Source organism: Saprolegnia parasitica (genome assembly GCF_000151545.1).
Source record: "Saprolegnia parasitica CBS 223.65 unplaced genomic scaffold supercont2.18, whole genome shotgun sequence".
NCBI classification, from domain to species: Eukaryota; Oomycota; class Saprolegniomycetes; order Saprolegniales; family Saprolegniaceae; genus Saprolegnia; species Saprolegnia parasitica.
Genome location: NW_012156412.1, coordinates 322,644 through 342,035, shown reverse-complemented (window position 1 = coordinate 342,035; position 19,392 = coordinate 322,644). Strand labels below are relative to the sequence as shown.

The window sequence follows — 19,392 nt, the reverse complement described above, 5'->3', positions numbered from 1 at the left end:
CCTAACCCTCTTCTCACCATATATTACATGCAAGCGGACTACGCCTTGATGAACGCCGCGAGCATGCGCGAAGACCGTTGCTGGAGCATTCGGACATCGCACATGAGGATGTGCACGCCGAGGACGAAGCCAAAGAGCTAGCCATCGCGCACGGTTCCAGAACTGACGTCTTTTAAACGTAGTACGTACCTGGGCCACGCCGGCGGCCAGCGATGTCCAGCCAATGTAGACGTTGTTGGTCGCTGCGTTCTGGAGAAAGACGTCTCTGCACCACACTTGGTTGCGCTGCGGGCACGGAGACGCGTTCGCCGTGCAGTTGGTCGTGCCGCAGTAGATGCCGGCAATGCGGTTGAGGCTGCGCGCGTGGGCCGCTTCGTCGAGGCCAATGTGCCTAGTACGTCGTCTCCATGGATACGAGCAGCGAGGACATCGCAGACACGCACACATCAATCGCTGACACGTTGTAGTAGCCGCAGCAGAACCACGCGTTCTGCATCTCTTGCCACCCGGTGGGCGACATGGACGCATACGTGTGCAGGTTCTCGATCATGGCTGTTTCCAAGTACGCAACGCGCGCATCGGCAAAGTCGTTGGCGCGGGCATCGCGGATCGCGCTGTTGAGCGTGAGGCCAATGGTCCCGGCCAGCGTCAAGACGACGCCTGCGCCAAAGCCGAGCAGCACATACTACGCACAACCACACCGCTTCAATTGGACGCTCGAGGTTGGAAGAGACGACGCACACTGCCCAGCGCAACGTTGCGCTGTCCGGTCGTGACGCAGTGGCGGTGCTGGCGCAGGCCGTAGAGCCCGAGGCCCGAGAGCAAGACGAGGAGGCCGGCGCAGATGGCCGACGCCACGTAGCCGAGCGACGGGACGGCGCGCGTGTCGCTTTGGCACGTGAGCGCGTAGACGGTCACGATGAGGACGGCGAGCCCAACGTGAGCACGAGGAAGTTCCAGACGTTGAGGAAGCGCTTGGCGACGACCGAGAAGGCCATGCTGCTGATGCTCGGAATGCGACTCAATGGAGCTATTTTCACGCGCAGACGGGAGCTGAAACGACTGCGATCTTTCCCATGCGCGACGAGCGGTACCCACCGCCGTTCGCGCCGCCTGGCCTCCGTCACATCGGCTACGAGCTTCGCGTGGCGGCGACGCTGCGGCGCGCGGCCGAGCCGCTTCTCGAGACCGACCTGTTTGCCTGGTAGCAGCGCGCTCTTGAATACGTTGTCGCTGCACGGAATCGTAGGGGCGACGGCGTTGAGGGCAGCCTCGGTCGCGACAACACACAGACCACGACCGTGCCTCTGCGCGTCTCGGCGCTGCGCCATGCCTCGATCGCCCAAGTCGCCGCGGGCCGCCACCTCAGCCTCTTCGTCGACGGTGCGCCAAGCAACCACATATTCCATCCTGCACGATGCAATGAGTAGATGCTGGACAAGTGTACCAGTGCGGCCGCGTCGGCGCGTACGTCACGGCGGCCAACTGGGTGCCACGGCCTGTACATGGACTGCCACCCGTGCAGAGCGTCGCCGCCGGCACCCGCGCGTGCTTTGCCATCTCCGGTACGACCATCACGTCGCGACAAGTTGACCTTCTATTGTGTCTTCCGTGTGCAGCTCCACAGCGCGTGCGACCGCTCACGATCGGCCGAGAAAACGACGACGACGACGACGGTAGGTGCGACAGCAAACGCGTCGGTGCCAAGGGCGATAGAGACGGCGTCATCGAGCGACGGCGGCGGCGTGGTGTACGCATGGGGCGATGGCTGCCACGGGCAGCTCGGGCTCGGCTCCGACGCTCGCATCTCGGTACACCACCGACGCGATGGACTTGGCACGACCGCCGCCTGCGAACTAGGTGCCGCAGCCAGTGGCATTGCCGACGCCGGTCGTTCGTATATGCGCGGGGCACCACTTTACCCTCGCGATCACATCACAAGGCGAGCTCTACTCGTGGGGCCGCAACTCACATGGGCAACTTGGCCACCGTAGCTGCTCTCTATTGGATCAATCTCGCCTTGCGACGAGCATGCCTAGGTAGCACGACCCTCGAGCGGACGCCGCGGCGTGTCGAAGGCCTCCCGCGCGTACTCGAGGTTGCGGCTGGGACCAGCCATGTGCTGGCGCTCTGCGGTGCGTGCGTGCGTGCGTGGTGGAAGAAAATGATGGAATGTGGACCTTGGTGTAGGCTCGACCGTGTATAGCTGGGGCCGCAGTCAACGCGGGTGCTTGGGCCTCGGCGGCGACGACCGCGACGTCACGTCTCCTGTCGAAGTCGCCTACTTTCGCTGTATGCGCGCCGAGAAGGTTGCTGCGGGCAGCGACCACTCGCTCGTCGTACGTTCCTTGTCGCTTGCTCCAAGGGATTCGGAATGCAGTAGGTGTGCGTGCTGGGCGTTCGAACCTTTCTCTACGCGTTTGGCTCGAACGCCTTTGGGCAGCTCGGCCTCAACCTCATCGTCCAACACGTCGACACACCCCAGTGCGTCCAAGAATTCGAGTACGCCGCTTCGTCCCGACGCATTGCTCAGATCCGCGCCGGCGACCGCTTCTCGGTGGCGCTTCTGAGTACGTAAAGCGCTCTTGGCCGATGTCCCAAACGCTTGGATGTAGCCAACGGCGAGGTGTACACGTGGGGAGACGGAGCCCACGGCAAGACGAGCCACGGCGTGCAGCGGCAGGCGACCTGTGTCCCATGGCCCGTTGAAGCCATCGCGCCACGCTTCGCGATCGATGTGGCCGTTGGGTTTGCCCACGGGCTTTGTCGTTTCCGGCGAGGTACGACGAAGGCGACGCCATCGATAGGCGGCATCGCTCGTGTCTAGACTCAGCCACGCGCATGAACCGGTTCCGTCAGTTCATCGTGCCACCCGTCGTCTCGCACTTGCTTCCTGCCGAGCGCGGCGGTAAGACCTTGTTGGTGGTCCACGCTCAGGATGCTCTAGCGCGCGCCTGTGCGTGTGCATCCGCGCAGCGATCCTCGCCGGCGCCACTTGGCCTCCACTACGACTGCACGACCTGCAATCTAGCGCCTCTCTGCCGCCTCTGCAGTCTGCGCTGCCATCGCCACCACACGCTCCAGCTCGTCACGCGCGACGCCGTCCTCGCGCAATGCGTCTGCGCCACGTGCGCCACCATCACGCTGCCAATCGTGCCCGAGACCACGACTGTCTTGTCTAACAACGCATCAACACGGCGAGCACGTTGCGTTGGTTAGCGCAGAACGTCTAGCTGGTGGTACAAGGTCGAGCCGAGGCTGCCCGTGACGCGCCGCGCCATGTCGAGGCGCCGAGAAATCTGCACCGACTTGAACGACCGCGGTCGCGTGAGCGAGAGGAGGCCGAGAACGAGCTGGCCACGTAGTGCGGCGAGCGTCGCTTGCTGCTCGGCGTACGTCGACTGTTCGAAAAGGTGGGGGTCGACACCAAGGAGCTGCTCGGTGCAGGTCGCATGCACGAGCACCCATGAGCTCGCGGCGCCGTCGTCGAGCTGCAGCAAGAGGTCGCCAAACGACGACGCGAAAGCAGCCTCGTGGCCGGGCACGTAGGCTTCCGCGCAAAAGTTGCACGCGGTGCCAAGGCGGTGGAGCGCCACCGGGCGACGGCAGAAGCGGTGGACCATGCGGACGGCCCCGCCGAGCTCGCAGGTCGCGTCGATCTCGCCGGCGGGCGTGAGGAACCCGACGTCGAGGATCGTGGCGCGCACAATCGACGCCGGTTGCGCTTTGGCCGACAGCAGTGTCGGCGTGTAGAACGACGGCGACTGCAGAAACCCCGGTAACTGGCTCCAATTGACCAGGCTGCCGTTTAGCAGCGACGTCTTCATGCCGAGGATGTCGTGCCACGCCGCGCAGAGACCGACGACGCGCCGCATGGTCGCAGGATCCTCCACGAGCACGACGCCGTCAAGGAACACGACGTGGCCGAGCGCGCAGCGCACCGCCGTGGCAGCGACCGCCCCGACGCACTCGATCTGCAGCGGCTTTTCCAACCGGTGCCAGTCGCAGATGGTCAGCTCGACGCATAGCAGCGGCTCGAGCGAGCTGTAAAACGTGGCGCAAAACGAAGCAAGGAGCGCGCTGGCGGACGACACTTTGACGTCGACGACGAGCCCGAGAAGCGACGCGTTGACGCTGCGCGGCGCGAGCTGGTTGAGCTGCAGCGGGTACGGGTAGTACGCCAGGTTGGCAAACTTGGTGGTTTCTTCCTTCGGAATGTCGAGGGTCTCGTTCGCTTGGGTCAAGAGGATGTCGCGCTGGACGGTCGCCGGCGTCCGAAAGAGGACGGTCGACGAGCCGTACTCGAGTGCGATGTGCGGAAAGACGCGGCTGTGCGGCGGGACGTCGGCCAAGATCGCTCGGTGCTCGGGCGAGTGGGTGGCGTCGACCGGTAGCAAGAAAGGGCAGTCGATCACGACAAGGTCGCCGGGCTGCAGGAGCTGGCTGAGCAGCGTCTGCTGGTCCCAGAGGACAAAGAGAAAGGTCGGTGCATTGGCCGCGCCCGGCGAAATGAGGATCGTTTGTCTACGGAGCGCACCGGACGCCACGCACGGCCGCGCGGCCAAGATGTCGACAACCTACGCGCGCGTGTGAGATGCGTGAGAGAGGGTGAGGTACCTTGCCGCGGAACCGCTGTTGGTGCATCGTGTCGGGAGGCATCTGCTGCCATTGGAGCAGCGCCGTGATGCAATTCGCGTGGTCTAAGAAGCCTTTGTCCCATACATCCCGCAGCGAAAGCTCAAAGATCATAAAGTCGGTGGGAAGATACCGGTGCAGCTTGGCGTCTAGGCGTGGATCGATCCTGCGACTCTACATGCAGCATGGTACCGTTCGCGCTCTGAAGTCGTCGCAGGTTGGTCAGCCAGAGCTTGCGCTTGAGATTGAACGGATGTGGGGTCCTGCGGGAGCATGCGATGTGGCGCGATCATGGATGGAGCAGACGTACGCAGGGTCGTTGGAGAAGAAGCGCTCAAAGCGCTGGTGGATGAACCTACCTCGCTCGTCGTGAGTGCTATTGCAAGAACATCGTCAAGCACTACATTTGTGTCTCGGCGCGCGCTCGCGTCTCGTCTTCCTGGGACGACGCGTGAGGCGATATCAGGTCGAGGACGAGCGTGTGGCGCGCGGCGATCAACTGGCGGAGCTCGGCAACTTGTACGTCGGTCTCGCTGGCGCGGTCGCCGACCATAACTCGCTCCGAATGCGACTGCAGGTAGCGCACCATGAGCTCTGTCAGCGCGACGGGCCGCGTGATGCCATCCGGGTATTCTTGCAAGAGCGCGACCAGCTACAGTAGACACCGATTTCGCCGCGCCCAGTCGCTTCGTAGTGCGTACATGGCGCGTGACCCAATGGATCGAGACGTCGCGGTCCTTTGGCCGGCGCGGGAAGCACGCGGTCTGGACGGCGTCCCGCAGCATCAGCAGCGACGGCCACTCCATGCGTCGTCGTCGGCCTTGTCGGTTCGGCGGAGATGGGCGGAAATAATATGGAAATTTGCAATTCGATTTTAATAAAATACGCCGAATCGCCAGAAAGGCCAAGCGTTTGTATCGCCGTCATTGGTTGAAGCAATTAAAAATGCATTTTATTACTCACGTGGAAGCACCTTTTGACGCTCGATATAGTTCTGCTTTTGCGACGCCGATGAGCGTCGACGGGCCCGACGCGCCGGCGAGCGAGAGTACCGCCATGAGCCTCTCGGTACGACGATACCATGCGCATGGACGCGTGGAAGAGAGGGACGATCGTGGGCATGATCATGTATCCTGCGTAGGAGGCGACGAGCGAAGCCTTGGATCGACCCGGTGAGATCTTGCAGGTCAAGACGCTCATGCAGCTCACCGTCCACGTGGGCATGGACGGCAACGAGAGCTTTGCATCCTCAGGCATCTCACCGTCCGGGTTCTCGGAAGACATGTCGCCGCAGAGCAGCCCTGTCGGCGCGTTCATGCTGCCACTTCGCCGGCGAAGCGACGCGGACGCGGTCCGGACACCGACGGGGTCAGCGAGGAAGCTCGCGGACGAGCTCGGAAGCCCCCAAGGACCGTATACGCCAGGCATGGACGAGCCGCGCAAGAACCGACGCGCGAGCACCAGCAGCGTCGAGTTTTCGCGCGAGCAAATTCAGAGCTTTGAGGCCAACCTCGGCCGACACTACTTTTTTGCGCGGCTTGGCGCGAGCTTGACCGTACAAGGCGGCATGATGTCGGTCGTCGACTCGGACGATCTCACCGACGTCCGGCAGTCCAACGTCGGCGACGTCCTCAAGCAAGGCTGGCTCATGAAGAAAGGAGGCGTCGTGCCCACATGGCGACGGCGGTGGTTTACCTTGTCCCACAGGTACGAGGTGCCACGCTCTTATCTGCTTCTTGACAAGGCAGCTCGTAGCGCGGACGGACCAATCCTCACGTACGCCAAAGAGGTACCTTGTCCAATCTCCACGATCGGATCGCTGACGCGTCTCTCGCATGGTTAGAAATCCCCCGCAGGCAAGGCCAAGACCGCGCTCAAGACGATCCGCCTCTCGTCGAGCTCGCAGTGCTCCGTGGTCCCCAAGACCAAGGCCAACAATGCGCGGGACCGCGAATTCGAGTTTAAAGTGGCCACGTCGGTGGACTTGGCGCAGCGCGAGTACTTTGTCCAAGCCATCTCGAACGTCGAGATGGCCGCGTGGATCGCTGCGATCAAGGCCGCGATCAACGACTCACAGACCAATGCGTTCCACGGTGCGTGTTTGCGTTGCTGGCTGGTTGAACGTATCAACAAGTCGTCATGCGTAGCCGGCGGCCTGCGCTCGTTCTGGGACAAGACGGGCATCGACGGGTTCCTAATCCACTACGGCGTGCGCAAGTGCAGCAACCGCAACCACGTGCAGACGCGCGTGCTCGAGCTCAACTTTGCCGACCAAACGATCGTCAACACCAAGCGTGGCGAGACGCTCACAACGCTGCCCTTTGCGTCGCTCAAGACGATTCGCGTCCTCCATGAGAACTCGGAGTGGGGCTTCGGCCTCGAAATATCGTGGGAGAAACACCGCAACTGGCCGTTGTACTTGGACACGGCCGCGGCGCGCGACGATCTGGTCGCGCTCCTGCAGCACATCACGCATGGCGACGTTATTGACCCGGAGCAGCTTCGGCAACGGTACCCGCAGCTCACGCTCAAGACGGGGAGTATGGAGCGCAAGCAGGCGAGCCACAACGCGACGCTCAAAGGGCGCTTCCACGTCAAATTGCACGAAGCCTTCTTGACGTTCTTTCCCGAGCACGCGACGCTGGTCCGGCCGTGGTTTGTGCTGCCATTGAAGGAGCTCCGCGTCTCGATGGACGCCGCGACCGACACGCTCTACTTGGGCCGGCACGTCATGATCTGCGACTCGGCGCTCGAGTGCAAGTCGTGGTACTCTGCGATCCTCGCCGCGTCGATTCTACCGCGCGAGATCATTGACGCCGAAATGGACAAGCGCGAGAAGATCCGGCGCACGTGTGTGCGGACCGTCATGAAGCTGCGAAAGCTCTTGAAGGCCAGCGTCAAGCCCGAAGGCAACGCTCCGGCGAAAGACCAAAAGCTCATTGACGCGATGCTCAAGCAGCTCTGGACGTACGTCTTCCCGTCCGACGTCTTTGTGTCCAACACGGACGTGCGTTGGCAAGAAATCGGCTTTCAGCGGTACATCATGCATCTTTTGGTACCAAACGTTCGATCGTGGGCATGTGTAGAGGCGGGCCGCCCTCGGACTTGCGCGCGAGCGGGCTCCTCGGGCTCCACTGCCTCATTTACTTTGTGCGGCACCACACGAAGCTCGCAACGTCCATTATGAACCGCATCCGGCACGGCGTCAGCGAAGGCAACCTCCAGAATTACCCATTTGCGATCGCCTGCATCAACGTGGTCGCGACGCTGGTCGAGTTTCTTGGCATTGGCGACGCGGGCTCGCACTTTGACGGGTGCGTCTCGAGCGCGCCCAAGACCTTCGTCGCCTTCATCGCCAATGACGTCGAGAAGAAGGGCGACGCGGCGTCGGCGACTGCGCTCAGCCGCGCGTCGCTCCACGCGTCATTGAGCCAGTACGAGACGTGGGACGACGTCGCCGGCGACGTGCTCAACACGGTCTTTGAAGACATGTTTTGCCTCCTCTTTCCGATTCTCGACCGCCTCTTTGTCGAAATGGGCGCCGTACGCTGTCTCCACAGCAATGTGTTGGGCTCATCGACATGTATAGGGCTACATGGAGTTTGGCCAAGTGCTCGTCGCGTTCCGGAAGCGCGTGACCGTCATCTTTGCGACCGAGCCAGCGACGTGGTCGGCGCTTCAAGTCCTCGCGACCGAGCCCGTCACCGAGACGCTGGTCGCGCCCAGCATCATCTCCAAGCAAGTGCATTAGGTCTGTGATTGAAACAATGTCATCAGTGCGCATCGGCAGCGTCCTTGACATCGTGGCAAACGTGGCCTCGACCGCCGAGCTCCCAGGACGACGGTGACGGGTCGTCCGTGTACGGCGCGGGCCGCGAAGTGTCAAAGTAGGTGCTCGGCCGCGGCGATGCCGACGGCGATAAGAGGCCAATGCCAGAGGCCGAGAGCTTCTTCTGTAGCTGCAGCGCGGCCGACCGGGCGTCGTGTAGTGCCGGTGGCGAGTGGAGGACGTCAAAGAGGTCGGCTGCGAGCTTGCGCACGCCTGCGCCTGCGTCCACGTCCTTGCTGTACCTGTACTGCTGGCTTTCGTCCCGGTTGTAATGGAGCGCGAGGTCGCGCAAGAGCGGCTTCTTGGCTAACGCAGCGTTGAGAAACGCGTCGCTGCCATGGAGGACGCAGTGGTGCAACACCACGAGCACCTAATACAATACACGCATGCAAGCAGGAGCTATGCGACGCACCTTGCGCAGGACGTGCGGGCGGTCGGGCGCAGTCTCGATCATGTGCCAGAGACGCTGCAAGATGCGCTTGCAGTCCACGACGTTGAAGGTACGCGAGGCAAAGTCGTGGAGCGCGGCCGTCGGTGGGCCGACGAGCGCCGCATCGTCGAGGTGCATGTCGAGCAGCTTCTCGACCGGCGACCGGTCGTCCTCGGCGAGACTCCGGAAGCTCTTCTTGGCCTGCAGAACGAGCTCGTCCAGCGCCGATCGAACGCGGTCCATGGCCGTTGCTATTATCTGCTCGACGCCAACGACAACCAAATGAAACGAAGTTCGAAGATGCTGTAACCGCTGGCTAAACGCACGCCACTGTACCGTTGTATCCAGATGCGTGCACCACCGACTGCCACGTCATTTGGTGGAAACGCTGTGCGATTACAGCCTGCGGTCGTACTGTTGTGTCTTGGATTTAAATGCAGCGTCAATCGCCTCTGGGGTAGGCTGGAGCACGTACAGGCTTGGGCTCCATAAGCTGCTGCATTATATCTCCCGTCAACATCGTCCCGCCCTCAATGTGGGCATCTATATTGCACCACGACATGGTCCCCAAACGTCACCTTGGTCGTCCTGATCTTCTTTAGAAGAAAGTGCCCCAAGCTTTTCTCGATGCGACGGCACAGGTCGCTCTGTCGTCGAAGCTGGTGTTTTCCTTGGCCACAGGCGGCCGCGGCCATGAAATATTATGTTTGACGGGGTTATCGAAGCATAGAAGTATTGGTATTGGCAATATCGTATATTTAGTTTCCTCGTGTATGGGATGCTACAGGTATTTAACCTGCAAGACATGGTACTCTTCAACTGGAAAGTTAACCGGTTTCGCGGGTCATGGTTGTTCGACGCGATGCCATTGGCTAGAATCTTGCATACAGTGGACCAAGGTAGAAGATACATACATCGGTATCTTGGTCATTTCCCAAATTGGCATGGCCCGGCAAACTGCCCTCCTCTCGGCCTGCTTGCTGCTCGCGCTGCTGGTGCCCGGCATCAGCGCCGCCGCCAACATCACGAGCGGCAACTCGACGTTCGACCAGAACGCCAACGCGCTCTTCTCGTCGGCCTCGAGCATCGCATGGGCGCCGGGCCTCGTGGCTACGATTTCGCTCATTGGCGGCGTCGTCGTCACGTTCTTCGGCTACAAGCTGTTTCGCCCCGTCATGTTCATCTGCGGCTTCGCGGTCGGGTCGGTTCTCGGCTACCTGCTTGCGGAACAGATCTTTAGCGGCCAGTCGTACGTGGTGACTGCGTCCTGGATTGCCTTCCTCGTCCTCGGGCTCCTCGTCGGCTCGATCGTCATGAACCTCTGGGTCTGCGGCGTCTTCCTCGTCGGTGCGGCCGCCGGTGTCCTCCTCGCGTTCGAGCTCAACACGTCCATCGGGTACAAAATCTACCCGTCGAATCCGACGACGAGTCTCTGGATCCTCATCATCGTGCTCGGGCTCCTCGCCGGCGGCTTGGCCATCTGGTTGGAGCGGCCGATGCTCATTGTCTCGACGAGCATGTTTGGTGCGATTGCGGCGACGTGGGGTGTCGGGTACTTTGCGGGTCAATACCCGAGCGGTGCCGAGCTCGACGCGTGGCGCACGCAAGCGGCCGACGGGACGTTCGTCTACGACTTGCCCAAGGCGTGGTGGGCCTACTTGGCGGCGACGGCTCTCCTCTTTGGGCTGGGCGTGTACGTGCAGTTCCACAAGACCGCGGCTGGCATCGTGCACTCGAACCCGCGCCGCAAGGACGCGGTCGCGACATCCGGCCCGCCCCGTGGCCAGCCGATTTCGCACGTCTAAGTCATTGTGCTTAAGTGTTGGACCTCTAATGCATGTATTCCGAATGTGTACTTATATCGTGGGCCTTCTATAGCACTGTGGACTGTATCGTGTGGTCTAGCATGGTGCGCCCAGAGGTCGGAGTCGCCAAGGACTTGCCAAAACCCGTGCGGCTCGTGCTAGGAAGCAACTACTCGACTTTGAATTTTAAAAGGATGTTTTGCGATAGCTCGCATGGCACTATTGGAGCCGGCTACGGTGGCGACAGTCGACGCGATGCACAGCGTTGCGTGGGTGCCAACACACGTCGTCTCACTCGTCTTCACCTGGCTCTTGGGCATGGTGGTTGTTTCAATGTCTTGGTGCCAACCGAGCTGGTGACCCTGCTCCCGTTGATCATCAATGTGTTGGTTTGAAGCGTCGTCGCTACCGTCGGCGTGAAGGCGGCGAAGGATCTGGTCGTCGCTTCACAAAGGAGCGTGTGGAGATCGCGGCCAAGACTCTCCGATGGTGTGGGTGCCTCCGAGCCCAGGACCTACCCACAACGCAGACGGTATCGTTGGACGCGCCCTTTCGAAATGCGTTTGTATCTTTTCGCCGATGGACCTCGTGGCCTGCGTGCTGGTTCTCAGCGTCGTCGCCGCCTCGGGCGCCGTCAACCTTACGATTGATGGTAGCAGCTCCTTCGACAAGGCGACCAACCACCTTGTGAACGCGACGGTGCACGGCCACGTGCCGCCGAGCATCCTCGCGGGCGCCGGCATTGGCCTCGGCTTGATCGTGGCGCTGGCCGGCTACCGGCTCTTCCGGCCCGTGCTCTTCCTCAGCGGCTTTGGCGTCGGCGCGGTCCTTGCGTACCTTCTGGCCGAAGCCATCTTTACGACGCAGTCGTTCGCGACGACCGCGCACTGGGTCTGCTTTCTTGCGGGCGGCATCGTCGTCGGCGCGACGGTCCTCTGCCTCTGGCGCACGGGGCTCGTTGTCATCGGCGCCGCCGCCGGCGTCCTCCTCGCCTTTGTCCTCAACACATCCTTTGGCTACAAGCTATGGCCGTCCAACCCGTCTGGCATGCTCTATGTGCTCATCGCGGTCCTCGGACTCGCCGGTGCGCTTCTTGCGCGCTGCCTCGAGCGGCCGGTCTTGATTCTCGCGACGAGCTTCACTGGCGCGGTCGCGTGCCTCTGGGGCGTTGGGTACTTTGCGGGCGGGTACCCCAGCGGCAACCACCTCGAAGCGCTGCGCCATCGAGCCGCATCCGGGCACTACTCGTACGACATTGGCAGCGCGTGGTGGGGCTACATGGCCGGTACCACCGTCCTCTTCGTCGTCGGCACCGTCGTCCAGTTTCGCAAGACCGCAGTCGGGTGGCACCACGCGCCAGCCTCCAGCGACGAGAGCGCCTACGTGGGCTGTAGCAGCCCCGTGCATGGCCGACGCCCGATCCCGTAGCTTTCCGCCCACATATTGCCGTTCCGAATTCATGTCATAGCTTATGCCCGCCGATGGCCGATGGCGGCGTCTCTCTCGGGTGTGCCAAGACCCACTCTCATGGCACCCCGACGTCCGTGGTGGTCGGTATTACAGTAGAAGGAGGACGATCTTGGAAAAAGCTTATCGGGAAGGGCTACATGGCGACAGCTAGAGGCGTCAAGGGATGTGGAAACTACTTTTTCTGGGCCTCGATGTGCGTCATGAAGTCGTCGATGAGGACGGGCCACGCTTCGTTCTCGTCGTACGCGTCATAGGACGTCTCGACCTTGAGCATAAAGTCGAAGAAGAGGTCCCACGTGTCGCGCGTCACGCCGTGGCTGTTGTGCGTCTCGAGAAACGCGATCCAGTCTTTCGTCTTCGGGAAGCGCTCGGCGAGGACGAGCTCCCACATCGCGATCGCCATCTCTTTGCCCAGACTCTTTTGGCCCTGGTCTTTTGAATACAGAAAGCAAAACGAGTAGAACGGCTTGAAACTCGACGGGTCCGCGAGGAGCGCGCGGAGACCTGGGAGCTTGGCCGAGAGCTGGCTCGCCGACTCACACCTAGAGACAACGACGAGGCTCGATGCCATTATGCCTTGATTCGAGTCGCGACGTACCCCATCTCCTTCATACCGCGCACAAACTCCTTCTTTGTGAACGTGCACATGGCCGCCGCCTGCATCTTCCACGCAATGACGAGCACGACAATGTCCTGGGCGTCAATGCCAATGTCGTCGCAAAACTTGAGGATGCCATCGTCGAGCATGCAGTCCGGGTCGTCGTAATCTACGTCACGTTGCTCGAGGGATGGCAGCCCGAAGCGCTTACCGGCGTATGTATCAAACCAAGCGGCAATCGTCGCTTCGTTGACAATGGTCAAGTTCGCACTACCGAGCTGTTTGAGCCGCCAATACAAGGCGGAAGCATTGCTCACATGTTGGCGTTCTCCTCAAAGTACTTGTCGGCGGCCGTCGAGACGCTCCACGCATGCTTCTTGAGGAGGGCAATGGCCTCGGACCGCGAGCAGCTGGTAAAGTCGACGAGGCTCTTCACGAGGGTCTCTTGCTTGCTATTGAGCGACTAGGTACATGCCAACGCAGCATGAGCATCGGCCACGCAGGCTCGCAGCGCGTACCATCGCTTCCTGCTCGACGTTTGTCGAAGTCTTGGCTGGGCAAAGTTGAGTCCTTTTGACGCTGCGTACGCTCCCATACAAATCGCGAGGTACTTGGACGGATTGTAAAAAAAGACGCCGATCGGCCGGATACGACATTGCATTTCCGGATGGACTTGGAAGCGTTTTTGGGCACGCAGCCGTGGCTACGCCACGACGCGGTCGCAACCGACGCATTCGCAGCGCTCGTCGCCAACGGCAAGGACGCGGCCAGCGGCGACGCGCTGCGACCGCTTCTGCCGAACGACCTCGGTCTCTGCGCTGGGCTCCACGTCGGCGAGCACGCGTTCTGCGGCTTTTCTCGACGGTTTGGCGACCAGACGCAGTTTCCCTGCCATCTCTACTTGCGCACGACGACGATCAATGGCAATAAGAACGTCGCGCTGTACCTGCGCATGCTCGACACGCTCTACTGGGTCGACCATAGCCGCATGCACAAGCTGACCAAGCCCGTCGACGACATGGATGTCGTGTCGCCGACCGCCAAGCGCCCGCGCGCGTCGCGGACGCCACCGCCAACGCCACCATCCGCTACATCCCCGATCCCATTTCTTATCATGGCCTTTCCAGCCGTCAACTTGCGCGTGTGGATCGACCACCCGACCATGGCGCGCAGCGACCAGGCGCGGTACCTCCACCAAGCCGCGCGGGCGATGCAGATGCACTTGCCGCTGCAGTCATGCTTGCCGCTGTCCGAACGGCCAGCGCCCGTGGGCCTCACGCCGTCGCAGCTACTTGTGGTATTTGCAGATGTGACAGAGACGCAGGAGCTCTCGCCTGACGCGTGCGCGTTGCGGCTCGACGAACTGCGGTCGCTCGCCGAGACCTGCGGTGTCCGCTTCGAGCCGGCCGATGTCGCGATGGCGCCCGACGTTCTCGGGCGTCTCATGGCCGCGCTCCTGCACGTGGAATGGCGCTGGGAGAGCGTATCGAAGCTCGTACCCCTCGCGCCCCCATGCGCGATCCATGACGAGTGCGTCTTGACACCCCCCCACGGGGTACTACTGCAGCACCAAAGGCGGTCGCTGACACGCTGCTTGTAGCTTTGCTCCACGACGCGCTGGCACCACTGGGAAAATGTGCTCGATGGCCTCCCGTACGTCGCATCCCCTCCTCCAACCGCGCCTTATGATGGTGGATTGCAGACACGAGGCGGCGTCCCAGGAAGAAAACGCGACGGCCGACGTTCTCGACCAGCTGGCGCGCGATGTGGCGTATGGCTTTTGAAAACGCAATGCACGTGACGTGACGTCTCCTAGGCTGGCGTCGCTCGACGCGCTTGTCAAGGACCAGTGCAGTGCCCACGCAGCGGCGGTCTCCCAAGCAGTGGTACGACGTCGTCGCTTCCTCTGGTGCTTCTTGCAAGCCGGGGCTGTGGCTAGGCGACGTGTCGCAAGGGTGTCGTGGACGAGCTGTGTCCGCGTCAAGTGCGCGCTACAGAGCTCAGCGACGACGAGATTCGACGCGTTGCTGGCCTCCTCGAGAGTCTTCGCGACCGGAACAAGCGCCAGTTGACGACCGCGCTCAGCGTTCTTTTGCTCTAACCGAAGAACTGCCCTGTCGAACCGAGGTGACTTGTGTACAGCAACTTAAAACATAGCAAAGATAGTCGCAAAGGCGGCTTGGAGCTCGGTGGCGGGGGACTCGATGCTCTCGAAAGCGTCGTCTTGGTCGTCGACGGTGTGAAAGTGAAAATGCTGCGTGTCGCGCGGGCTCGTCAGCGCTGGAACGTACGGTGCGGCGATGGCTTGGGCCCGCAGCGCCGACCAGTTGAGGTCGGCAAAGGCAGCGTGCTCTTCCACCTCTTGAAGCCCCCGCGCCCCCAATCGCTTTGTCGGGTCGACGTGCAGCAGCTCCAGGATGAGCGACCGCAGACGAGGGCTGCAAGAGACTTGAAACTCGGGACCGAGCGGCAGCCCGAGGGTCGGCACGGCGCGGATTCGCGCCATCACGAGCGTTTGGTTCCCGTCGTCGCGGGCAAAGAGTGAGTGGCCGGTCGCCAACTCATAGACGAGCGCCCCCAGAGCCCCTACAACTACCGCGTTGAGCCCACTGCCTTTTATCAAGGTTGTCTCGCACAAAAGTCGACGGCCCGACCGTAGCCACGCCCTGCAATCAATTCGGGTGCCTACAGCGATGCCATCGATACTTCCAGCAGCGCTCGTGACGCGCCTACCATGTACTCGGGCGTGCCGCAGAGCGTGTAAGCGCGTGCGTGTATGACATGGCGTGCGAAGCCACAGTCGATGAGTTTGAGGTACCCGTTGGCGCCGAGCAGGACGTTCTCGAGCTTCAGATCGCGGTAGACGATGCCGCTGGTGTGGAACGCGTCGAGGGCGAGCGCCACGTTCGCGGCGTAGAAGAGCACGGCCGACTCGTCGAGGACGGCGGCGTGTGGGCCATGCACCCGCTCGTAGAGCTCGCCGCCTTGCACAAACTCGGACGCCAGGTAAAGATTCCAGTCGTCCTGGAACGACGTGAGGTAGCGCGCTACGAACGGGCTATGCACCGAGGCCAGCACGTCACGCTCGGTGACGGCCTGGCGCGCAAGCTTGAGCGACGGCAGCCCGTTCTTGGGAATGATCTTGAGTGCGCACAGCGCGCTCGTGGGCCGGTGCAAGGCCAGCGACACGGAGGCAAACGCGCCGGCCCCGAGCGCTTGCAGGAGCTCGAACTCGTCGATGCTGCTGCTGCCTGGCTCGACCTTCAACAATCCATTTGTGAGGCCCTCGCTACTCGTCGGCCTACCTCGCATCGACTCACGTACGCACAAGCAGCGTCGTCGCCGAGGAGCGCCGCGACCTCGGCGTGCGTAAGCTGCACCCACACCGCCCCCGCGCTTGGCACCAGCGCGCGCGGCGAGCTCGAGACAAGAAGGGTGCCGACCTCGAGGGGTACATCGTGGCAGGATGCAGTGCCATGCAAGAGGAGGTGGACACTGGCCGGTTCGCAGGCGTGGCGCAACGATGACGTGGTCGCTGTGCATCGATGCTGCCACACGTCCCTTGGCGCGACGCCCGCCCACGCAGGGTCCTGCGCGAGCACCGAGGCGAGGCGTGTGGCCTGGGAAAGGAGCGACTCGGGCGTTGCGAGCGCGAGGACATGCGCCCGCGCCGATCGTGGCAGGACGTACGCGGTCGTTGGAGACGTTGCAACGACCTTGGATTGCGTCACCGCATCGAAGAGCCAGCTATCGCCGCCGACCAAGTGCCCGGCATGGAGCACGTCGCCGTCGTCGCCACATTGCACGGATCCAGCGACGAGAACGACAAGCGGCGAGAGAGAAGAGACGGGCGATACGACGTCATGCGCGTCAAAGTCGCGCTTCTGAAGCAGCCGCAGAAGGCGCGGGCGGAGGCCGCCCCACTGCGCAGGCGTGCACACGAACGGGCACAGCGCGCGCGCGAGCAAGGCAAGGTCGTCGAGGATCGCGCGCGGTGCTCGACGCGGCGGGCGAAGGCTCTACATGCATCGCGTGAGGACGACGGTGCATGCATGCATCGTCACGGACGCTGGAGGGAGCGTCGAGGGCGACGGGCTCCTTGCCATCCGCGGGCGCCGTCACGGAGCGCTAGACAGACGAGCACATGAGCGATGCGCATTCGACGTCGTCTACCGGCAGCGGATGGTGCTGAATGGGCGCGAGGCTGCCCTCGGAGCGCTGTGCGAGCATGGCGCTGGGCGGGCGAAGTGGCTGGAGGCGCACGACGGCGCGGACGGCCTCGGCCGATGGGCCAAAGACGCGGTGTTTCTCAAAGCCTTTACATGGCGCGTCGTCAGCTGCCGACGCGCCACGTGGTGTCTCGGTCTCGATGGCCATGGTCTTTGAACGCTCTCGAAGCGAGGACGATTGCTGCACCTACTTGCCGTCGATCGATCCAAGTGCAAATAAGCCGGTTTCGCACCTCGCGTCGCAGTCCCACGTCATCCAATCCGCAGAGCTACAGAGTTCTCAGGACCAGGGTCGCGTGGCCTTGACGTACCGGCGGCAGCGAGGTGTCTTTGACGCTCTTGGTGGCCGTCATCAAGCCGGCTCGAAATAGGTACGAACGAACGTTCGACGAACTTCCACATCTCGGGATCGGCTTAGGCTCGCAGACCACGTAGCCGCTTTCATTGACGCTGCGCGCCCGAGCCTCCTCCTCTGTCTCGTGCAGCCCAAGGCATGGTCCCAAGGCATGTTCCCAAGGGTGCCGTCCTCCGAAGAAGATCTCGCCACGTGGTATTACAGCTGAGGAAACATGTGCTTGGTGCGGCTGTCGAGAGCGCAGCTGCGTAATTGCTCGAACGATTGATGAAAGCGGCAGCGCGATCCGCGGCGCCTATCACCTGCGTCATAGCAGCCGCTGCGTCGCCGTAGAGTGAGTTACGCGGCAGCATTCGACACGCACCAGCTCTCAGGTCGGAGAGGTACAGGTCGGGTGTTTTTATAAGTTTAGGGAAACGAGGTGGAGGTTGACACGCAATCTAACAGAGCTAATGTACAAGAACGGGGCGTCGACGGCTCAGTGGTCGTAGTAGAAGTCGTTCATCAAGTCCGAGTGGCCAAGCACCGCGCCGTCCGACTGCGACCGCGAGATCTTGGGCACCCCCGTGCGGTCAAACGGCAGCGGCTCGTACTGCGGGATCGCGTCGCGGAGGAGGTCGTGCTCGATCTTGAAGCCGCCGTTGCTGCTGTTCTGGTACTGGCTCGTGATCGTGAGCCCCGAGCCGTAGCTACCGCCGTGGTGGTGGTGGTACGTCGACGACGGAAACTGCGCCGGCGGCCACGAGTACGACGACGATCCGTTCGATGTGCTCAGCGGCGAGTCGAAAAGGTTGAACTGGAGGCGGCCGGCGCTCGAGGACGACGACTGCGGCACCGCAATGTGCATGTTGTTGGGCGTGTTGAAGCTGCGCACGCTAAAGTCCGACTGGCTGCGCATGATGGTCGGGAAGCGCGGCTTGTCGGCCTTCCACTTGGCTTGCTGCGCGGCCTGCTTGCCCGGCGACGAGAGCGCCGAGATGATGTCGTGGTCGAGTTCGTGCTGGCCGTGGTGCTCGCTGCCGCTGCTACCTTGCGTCGACGGCGACGACGCGACGTGGCTGCGGTGCGTCTTCATGTGGCGACCGAGGTTGCCGGAGGTTGAGAACTTTTTGTGGCAGCCGTCGACCTTGCACGAGAACGGGCGGATGCCCGAGTGCGTCTTCATGTGGCGCGCGAGCTTCTCCTTCGTGCAGAAGCGCTTCGTGCACATGGCGATCGTGCAGCCGTACGGCTTCTCGCCCGTGTGCGTAAACTTGTGGCGGCTGAGGTTCCCGGACGTCGAGAAGCTCGAGGTGCAGCCCTCGTAGTCGCAAATGTACGGGCGCGCGCCCGTGTGCGTCTTCATGTGCTCCTTGAGCGTGAACTTGCGGTTGAAGCGCTTGCCGCAGCCGGGCTCTTCGCACTGGAAGCGGCGCTCGCGGCGGTCCATGCTCGGCGGCACGTGCACGGTGAGGAGCGGGTGCGAGTACGCCGACGTGTGAAACTGGGGCAACGTGAGCGCCATCGTACGACCGGCTGCTTTGTCCGTTGTAAATGTGATAATGCAGTGTAGAAGCTCGCCACGCCGCTTGCTATCGAGACGCTCCAGCTGGGCCATCACATCTCGGGCTGCCAGCGCCCGCTGAACGCATGCACAATAAAAACACCCGCCCCGCGTATGCTCGCTCGAATTAAATTAGTGACCCAATAGCCCGAGTTTGCGACACGCGGCGTCGTCCCACGCTCCGGTTGAAGAATCGCCGGCTGGAACCCCCGGGGCACGTCGTCATCATCCCTTCCACGAAGCGTCTCGATGCCATTGGACCCCGGTGTATACGGTAGAATCTCTGCAACAAGGCCAGCTGCGCGCTTTTGAACTTGCGGCGCGCTTGTCGAGGCGCCACGAGCGCAAGTGTGTCGCCAGCCCACACAAACCAGCAGCCAATGTCGTGCACGAATGGATATATATATCGCTCAACTACCACTGCCGTACGTCTACGCGTCCAAGGATTTCCAAGCATAAGAAGAGGGCGCTTTGAGGCGCTGGTTGTCTAAACGTGCG

At 62.2% G+C, this 19,392-nt stretch overlaps 12 protein-coding genes across 12 annotated transcripts; 5 read left to right on the top strand and 7 right to left on the bottom strand.

Annotated features, from left to right (window-relative positions):
- Window positions 1–22: 22 nt before the first annotated feature.
- SPRG_05973 (hypothetical protein) lies at window positions 23–998 on the bottom strand (the record flags this gene model as incomplete). Its single annotated transcript, XM_012344546.1, has 5 exons — window positions 23–137; window positions 190–391; window positions 444–685; window positions 742–889; window positions 940–998. The coding sequence occupies 5 exons, from the start codon at window positions 996–998 to the stop codon at window positions 39–41; spliced, it is 750 nt and encodes a 249-aa protein (XP_012199936.1). The 3' UTR covers window positions 23–38.
- Window positions 999–1,076: 78 nt separating this feature from the next.
- SPRG_05972 (hypothetical protein) lies at window positions 1,077–2,827 on the top strand (the record flags this gene model as incomplete). Its single annotated transcript, XM_012344545.1, has 11 exons — window positions 1,077–1,204; window positions 1,250–1,383; window positions 1,431–1,565; window positions 1,620–1,676; window positions 1,717–1,811; window positions 1,861–1,990; window positions 2,040–2,135; window positions 2,191–2,339; window positions 2,384–2,570; window positions 2,616–2,765; window positions 2,808–2,827. 11 exons carry the CDS (start codon window positions 1,077–1,079, stop codon window positions 2,825–2,827), a joined length of 1,281 nt encoding a protein of 426 aa, XP_012199935.1.
- Window positions 2,828–3,215: 388 nt separating this feature from the next.
- SPRG_05971 (hypothetical protein) lies at window positions 3,216–5,441 on the bottom strand (the record flags this gene model as incomplete). Its single annotated transcript, XM_012344544.1, has 6 exons — window positions 3,216–4,577; window positions 4,618–4,784; window positions 4,828–4,898; window positions 4,946–4,990; window positions 5,040–5,287; window positions 5,337–5,441. The coding sequence occupies 6 exons, from the start codon at window positions 5,439–5,441 to the stop codon at window positions 3,216–3,218; spliced, it is 1,998 nt and encodes a 665-aa protein (XP_012199934.1).
- A 163-nt stretch (window positions 5,442–5,604) lies between these two features.
- Window positions 5,605–8,386, top strand: SPRG_05970 (hypothetical protein; the record flags this gene model as incomplete). Its single annotated transcript, XM_012344543.1, has 7 exons — window positions 5,605–5,703; window positions 5,777–6,342; window positions 6,391–6,424; window positions 6,479–6,728; window positions 6,783–7,671; window positions 7,722–8,178; window positions 8,225–8,386. The coding sequence occupies exons 1-7, from the start codon at window positions 5,647–5,649 to the stop codon at window positions 8,384–8,386; spliced, it is 2,415 nt and encodes an 804-aa protein (XP_012199933.1). The 5' UTR covers window positions 5,605–5,646.
- On the bottom strand, window positions 8,370–9,162 carry SPRG_05969 (hypothetical protein). Its single transcript, XM_012344542.1, has 2 exons — window positions 8,877–9,162; window positions 8,370–8,834 (listed from the first exon to the last, which is right to left on the bottom strand). The coding sequence occupies exons 1-2, from the start codon at window positions 9,135–9,137 to the stop codon at window positions 8,409–8,411; spliced, it is 687 nt and encodes a 228-aa protein (XP_012199932.1). The 5' UTR covers window positions 9,138–9,162; the 3' UTR covers window positions 8,370–8,408.
- Window positions 9,163–9,818: 656 nt separating this feature from the next.
- On the top strand, window positions 9,819–10,763 carry SPRG_05968 (hypothetical protein). Its single transcript, XM_012344541.1, has one exon. It carries the CDS (start codon window positions 9,839–9,841, stop codon window positions 10,697–10,699), a length of 861 nt encoding a protein of 286 aa, XP_012199931.1. The 5' UTR covers window positions 9,819–9,838; the 3' UTR covers window positions 10,700–10,763.
- Window positions 10,764–11,000: 237 nt separating this feature from the next.
- On the bottom strand, window positions 11,001–11,260 carry SPRG_20057 (hypothetical protein; the record flags this gene model as incomplete). The annotated part of the gene is made up of 2 exons (XM_012344617.1): window positions 11,001–11,061; window positions 11,109–11,260. Coding segments are annotated over 2 exons (213 nt in total), but the record flags the coding sequence as incomplete, so codon positions are not given.
- Window positions 11,261–11,267: 7 nt separating this feature from the next.
- On the top strand, window positions 11,268–12,181 carry SPRG_05967 (hypothetical protein). Its single transcript, XM_012344540.1, has one exon. The coding sequence runs from the start codon at window positions 11,279–11,281 to the stop codon at window positions 12,125–12,127; it is 849 nt and encodes a 282-aa protein (XP_012199930.1). The 5' UTR covers window positions 11,268–11,278; the 3' UTR covers window positions 12,128–12,181.
- Window positions 12,182–12,233: 52 nt separating this feature from the next.
- On the bottom strand, window positions 12,234–13,362 carry SPRG_05966 (hypothetical protein; the record flags this gene model as incomplete). The annotated part of the gene is made up of 4 exons (XM_012344539.1): window positions 12,234–12,711; window positions 12,768–13,037; window positions 13,085–13,219; window positions 13,286–13,362. The coding sequence occupies 4 exons, from the start codon at window positions 13,360–13,362 to the stop codon at window positions 12,342–12,344; spliced, it is 852 nt and encodes a 283-aa protein (XP_012199929.1). The 3' UTR covers window positions 12,234–12,341.
- A 72-nt stretch (window positions 13,363–13,434) lies between these two features.
- On the top strand, window positions 13,435–14,892 carry SPRG_05965 (hypothetical protein; the record flags this gene model as incomplete). Its single annotated transcript, XM_012344538.1, has 5 exons — window positions 13,435–14,322; window positions 14,368–14,420; window positions 14,470–14,538; window positions 14,584–14,653; window positions 14,707–14,892. 5 exons carry the CDS (start codon window positions 13,435–13,437, stop codon window positions 14,866–14,868), a joined length of 1,242 nt encoding a protein of 413 aa, XP_012199928.1. The 3' UTR covers window positions 14,869–14,892.
- Window positions 14,893–14,900: 8 nt separating this feature from the next.
- On the bottom strand, window positions 14,901–17,144 carry SPRG_05964 (AGC/PKA protein kinase; the record flags this gene model as incomplete). The annotated part of the gene is made up of 6 exons (XM_012344537.1): window positions 14,901–15,353; window positions 15,404–15,452; window positions 15,501–16,028; window positions 16,073–16,786; window positions 16,836–16,895; window positions 16,941–17,144. 6 exons carry the CDS (start codon window positions 17,142–17,144, stop codon window positions 14,914–14,916), a joined length of 1,995 nt encoding a protein of 664 aa, XP_012199927.1. The 3' UTR covers window positions 14,901–14,913.
- Window positions 17,145–17,692: 548 nt separating this feature from the next.
- SPRG_05963 (hypothetical protein) lies at window positions 17,693–18,888 on the bottom strand. The gene has a single exon (XM_012344536.1). It carries the CDS (start codon window positions 18,853–18,855, stop codon window positions 17,830–17,832), a length of 1,026 nt encoding a protein of 341 aa, XP_012199926.1. The 5' UTR covers window positions 18,856–18,888; the 3' UTR covers window positions 17,693–17,829.
- Window positions 18,889–19,392: the final 504 nt, after the last annotated feature.

Bases quoted from the DNA above. Each gene is read 5' to 3' on its own strand.
- SPRG_05969 (XM_012344542.1), bottom strand. From the start codon at position 9,137: ATGGACCGCGTTCGATCGGCGCTGGACGAGCTCGTTCTGCAGGCCAAG. The intron at 8,835-8,876 runs GTGCGTCGCATA...GTATTGTATTAG, and splicing joins GCCCGCACGTCCTGCGCAAG to GTGCTCGTGGTGTTGCACCA.
- SPRG_05968 (XM_012344541.1), top strand. From the start codon at position 9,839: ATGGCCCGGCAAACTGCCCTCCTCTCGGCCTGCTTGCTGCTCGCGCTG.
- SPRG_05967 (XM_012344540.1), top strand. From the start codon at position 11,279: ATGGACCTCGTGGCCTGCGTGCTGGTTCTCAGCGTCGTCGCCGCCTCG.
- SPRG_05963 (XM_012344536.1), bottom strand. From the start codon at position 18,855: ATGGCGCTCACGTTGCCCCAGTTTCACACGTCGGCGTACTCGCACCCG.